General features: G+C 30.0%; 1 protein-coding gene across 1 annotated transcript; it reads right to left on the reverse strand.

The window, feature by feature from the left end:
* Positions 1 to 387: 387 nt before the first annotated feature.
* On the reverse strand, positions 388 to 989 carry LOC109221995 (uncharacterized protein At4g14450, chloroplastic-like). Its single transcript, XM_019386414.1, has one exon. The coding sequence runs from the start codon at positions 924 to 926 to the stop codon at positions 582 to 584; it is 345 nt and encodes a 114-aa protein (XP_019241959.1). The 5' UTR covers positions 927 to 989; the 3' UTR covers positions 388 to 581.
* Between the last annotated feature and the right edge of the window lie 3,376 nt (positions 990 to 4,365).

The raw sequence follows: 4,365 nt of genomic DNA on the forward strand, positions 1-4,365 counted from the left end.
TTATTGACTTTGTGCCTAGACCCATACGACTTTAAAATACGTTACTAGGATCTTAGGGTTGTTTACTCATATACATACCATCTCTCGTATTTTATTGATGTAGAATTCACCTAGTGTCTCATTAAAAATGTTAGTAAAAATTTTCATGCCCTTACTACCTTCATCGAAAAATTTTATTTTGTGTCTCATACAATTAACATCAATTGTATGAGGCATTTTTTTGACTCACAGTTTTATGGACCCAAATTTTTATGGACCCAGAAGTATAAGATTTAGGTCCACAAATTTATAAACTTCTCGATTTTTACAAGACAAGTGCCAACTATCATCCACATCAGTTGCATTAACCAAAAATTTAACAGCAGAAAAGAGAAAAAAACGAAAAGCAGAATAGCTTAAACTTTCCTCAATCAGTATTCATAACTTGTTAACAATCTAATTATACAAATGCTTCATCCTAATAACAAAACTAAAAAATAAAAAAAATTTATCGACAATTCGTTTATAAAAGCTAAAATCAGATCTATGTATATTTCAACAGCTAAAATTAAGACATTCAGATTTTTTAAATCTATTAAATTTCACCGTCTATTGGTGGTTCCTGTACACACAAACTGAAACAACGGAGCCGCCGGTTCATGACAAAACGGCGCCGCAGGATGTTGCCATTTCTTAAACACCGTTTTTACCGGCTTCTCCGGTAACTCTTTCTTCACTTCCTCTTTATTACTACTCGAATTAGAGAAACGATTAATCGCCGATTTCAGGTTATCAGGAGAAGTCGGAGAAGTAATCAACGGCGATAAAAGCGGTATCGCGACGTTCCAATCGGACGCACGGTTGATTTGAATTGATGCCGGTGCTCGGCGCTGTAACCGGCTAGGATTCCGACGGTCTCCGGTGGAAGTACGGTGGTTGTTTGACATGATTGGATCGGAGATTTGTGTTAGGGAAGAGAAAGTTAAGGGTTTGAGAGAGGAGGATTGTGTGAATGCGAAGGAGAAGAGGGAGGGGCGTTTATATAAGGGGCATGTGGAGAACACGTGGATGTGGAGAGAGATTCAGTCAATGGTCAAAGAAAGAGCCAGAGAAATTTATGTTGCTTTTATTAAAGCAGCTCGGCTTTGAGCTGGCTATTATTCATTTGCTATTTATTAGTCGGATTGTACCGTAGAAACAACCATTAACGTTTGCATTAGAATGAATTAGTATTAGCATTCGTGCGATGCGCGGACACAATTCATATCAAATTATAATGTATGTTGTTTGAATCATGTGTAGATAACCTTAAGCTAAACCTATCAGATAAAAATTATACAATCAATAGATATTAATTAAGAAGGAGGATATGAAATTATTGTTCAAATATCACAATCGACTACCGATTTCTTCTATATCATAACAACCTAACCCATTGATTCAAGTATTTGTATTTCGTTTCGCTATCACAATTAAAGAATACAAGCACGTCATGTTGTGATCTGTCTTGTTTGAGCACATTAGAACATATTATTTTAACAAAATTCTTACTATCACTTTGTTTTTATTTGAAAGTCAAATAAGTCTTATTCAACACATTATATTTACGCAAACTCTTTTTCTTTTTGTTCTTTACTTATAGTTATTGTATTATTTATTATTTAATATTATTATAGTATCATATAATCTTTTATTAGCTTAACAATTAACCTAATATCTTGCTTATTATCCTTTTAATAATCTTTAATAAATATAAATTTTTATTCTTAAAATTTAATATATTTTACGCTTGTATCCTCTAACTCGGAATTCTTTAATCATTTAAATCTATCAATAATATTTTTAAAGATTATTTAATTATTTAATTTATTTATTTTTAAATTAATTTAAAGTATAAGTCTATTATTTTTTTTATACATTCTCTTCCCTACTATAAACTTTAATTAGTTTTTATATTAATGTTTTACCTATTACCAAAATAATATCATATTTTTATTTAAATTATACTTTGAATTAGTCTAAAATATTAATACATAAGTTCTTTGATTATTATATTTTTACTGTCATTTTATTTCTTAACGTAATATTTTCAAAAAAAAAAAAATCTCATCCAAAATTCAAATAATTCTTATCATTCTATTTTCTAAATTGGACCGCATTTTCAAAAATTATGTTATGCTTTCAAACTTAAACTAACTACACTCATTCAGATATAAATTATAGAAAATATTTATTTAAGTTTTTTAATCTTATAAATAATTTATATATTTTGTGTAAGATTTTATTTTGCTGCTTGAATTTTTTTTAAGTTTTATAGTTAATAAATTTTTAATATCTTAAGTAAATTTTAGTTTTATTTTATATTTTAATTCAATCAAAAGCATAGTTGTCACATGCTATCTCAATTTACGTCTTTCTGTATTTTTTATTTTTTCCTATCATAGTTTCTTAATTAACTTTTTACCTATATGTTTCTAGCTAATATAGAAGAAAATCTATGAGTGGATCAATATATAAATATAAATGTACATATAAATATAAATATAAATATAAATGTAGATATATAAATTAGATTTGTCTAAGATCTATTTTGATTATGTATAAGATTTATTAAACTACTTCCATTAATTATGTTTCTATATATAATTTTTAATTATTAATATTGTCCTAAAATTGCCAAGTGCCTTCATTTTAGCTTGCCACTTGGCTTAACCACAATGCATACTACTCTCCTTTTAATATAATATAGATTATCTACGTTATACTCTTTGAAACGCGGCTCTTCTTCAAATTTTACGTAAATACAAGATACTTTATGTATTGTATTCTCTTTTCCCGTTATTTGGGATATACTAGTTCGATTAATTCAGAATTGTAGCATACTATTCCTATAAGGGAAAGCATTCCGTATTAAAAAAATTGTTCCCAAGTTTCGAACCTAAAATTTATTTTGTTTTTATTAGAAGTTGTAGTATGTTATTTGACCATTCTTTTATTAAAAGAAACAAGGACTTACGAGAAACAGGGAGAAAATGATCTGTTAAGACTAATTACAGTGAAATAGAAGAACATGACGCTATACAAAATTCATGTATTTTCTTTATCGGCCTCTTGTGTTAATAGTTATTGATCTCTAAAAGAACATTTTTAATAGGGAAAAAATAGAAAATAGCCAGATTTACAACAGATAATTGAAAAATAGCCACAGTTTTAAAAGTATTCAAAATTTAGCTACTTTTTCATGTAAAGATAAAATTGGATAAAAAACACCTTTAAAAATTTAGAAAATTCGATCATAAAGTCCTGGAATTTCGTAATGTATTGGAGTTCCAACATAATATGTTGGAAGTTTGTCACGACCCAAATTCCATCTTAGGTTGTGATGACGCCCAACACCGTGGTTAGGCAAGTCAATCCTAACAATTAGTGAATTCTCAATTATTGTATTAATCATTCCCAACATTTCCCTTAACTTATATTTAAAACCGTCGATAATTGATAATTTCATAACAATATAAATACAACCCAAAAATGATAGTCTACTAATGTGTGTGTCAAGACCTGGTGTCACAAGTATAGGGCAATCTAGTAGAATGTACAAAACCATACTATCCTACTGTCTGGAAAGGAAATAGACAGGAAAAGTAAAGACATGGAAAGACTCTAGCTGCTGCAGAACGACTCAGAAGGGCAACTCACCGGAAGTCTCAAGCCAATGAGTCCACTCTACGCGCCGGACTGATGGCCAGATGCACCTGCCTCAAAGCCTGCACAATCAAGTGCAGAAGCGTAGTATGAGTACATAAACAATATGCACCCAGTAAGTATCCAGTCTAACCTCGAAGAAGTAGTGACGAGGGCTCGACTTGACACTTACTAGGGTCAATAGATATAATAATGTGAAGTCCAATATTCTAATACACAATGTACGTAGATAGCAAACAAGTGAGAACAAGAATAATACTGAAAATCATCTCATCGAATCAATATATCTAGGCATTTCCTTTATTAAAAACAAGTGGCCTTTCAAGCAATGAATCATACGAATTACAAGAGGTTCTGGTTCCACCATCACACACAAATATAACCGAGGACGTTCGGCCCGATCCAACATAAAAGTAAACTATGCACTGCCGAGGGTCAAACGTCCCGAACCATATATATATATATATATATATATATATATATATATATATATATATATATATATATATATATATATATATATATATATATATATATATACCAACCTGCCGAGGCGAACGGCCCGCTCCCATGAGAGTAGTGGAAATAATCACCCCGTTCGTGGAATATACTTGCGACGCGGTTAAGTATAAATACAACTTAAATGTTTCTTTAATTCTTTTCAAAATAATTATTTACTTG

Source organism: Nicotiana attenuata, unplaced genomic scaffold (genome assembly GCF_001879085.1).
Source record: "Nicotiana attenuata strain UT unplaced genomic scaffold, NIATTr2, whole genome shotgun sequence".
Lineage (NCBI taxonomy): Eukaryota > Viridiplantae > Streptophyta > Magnoliopsida > Solanales > Solanaceae > Nicotiana > Nicotiana attenuata.

Excerpts from the sequence above, each read along its gene's own strand:
- LOC109221995 (XM_019386414.1), bottom strand. The coding sequence starts at position 926 with ATGTCAAACAACCACCGTACTTCCACCGGAGACCGTCGGAATCCTAGC.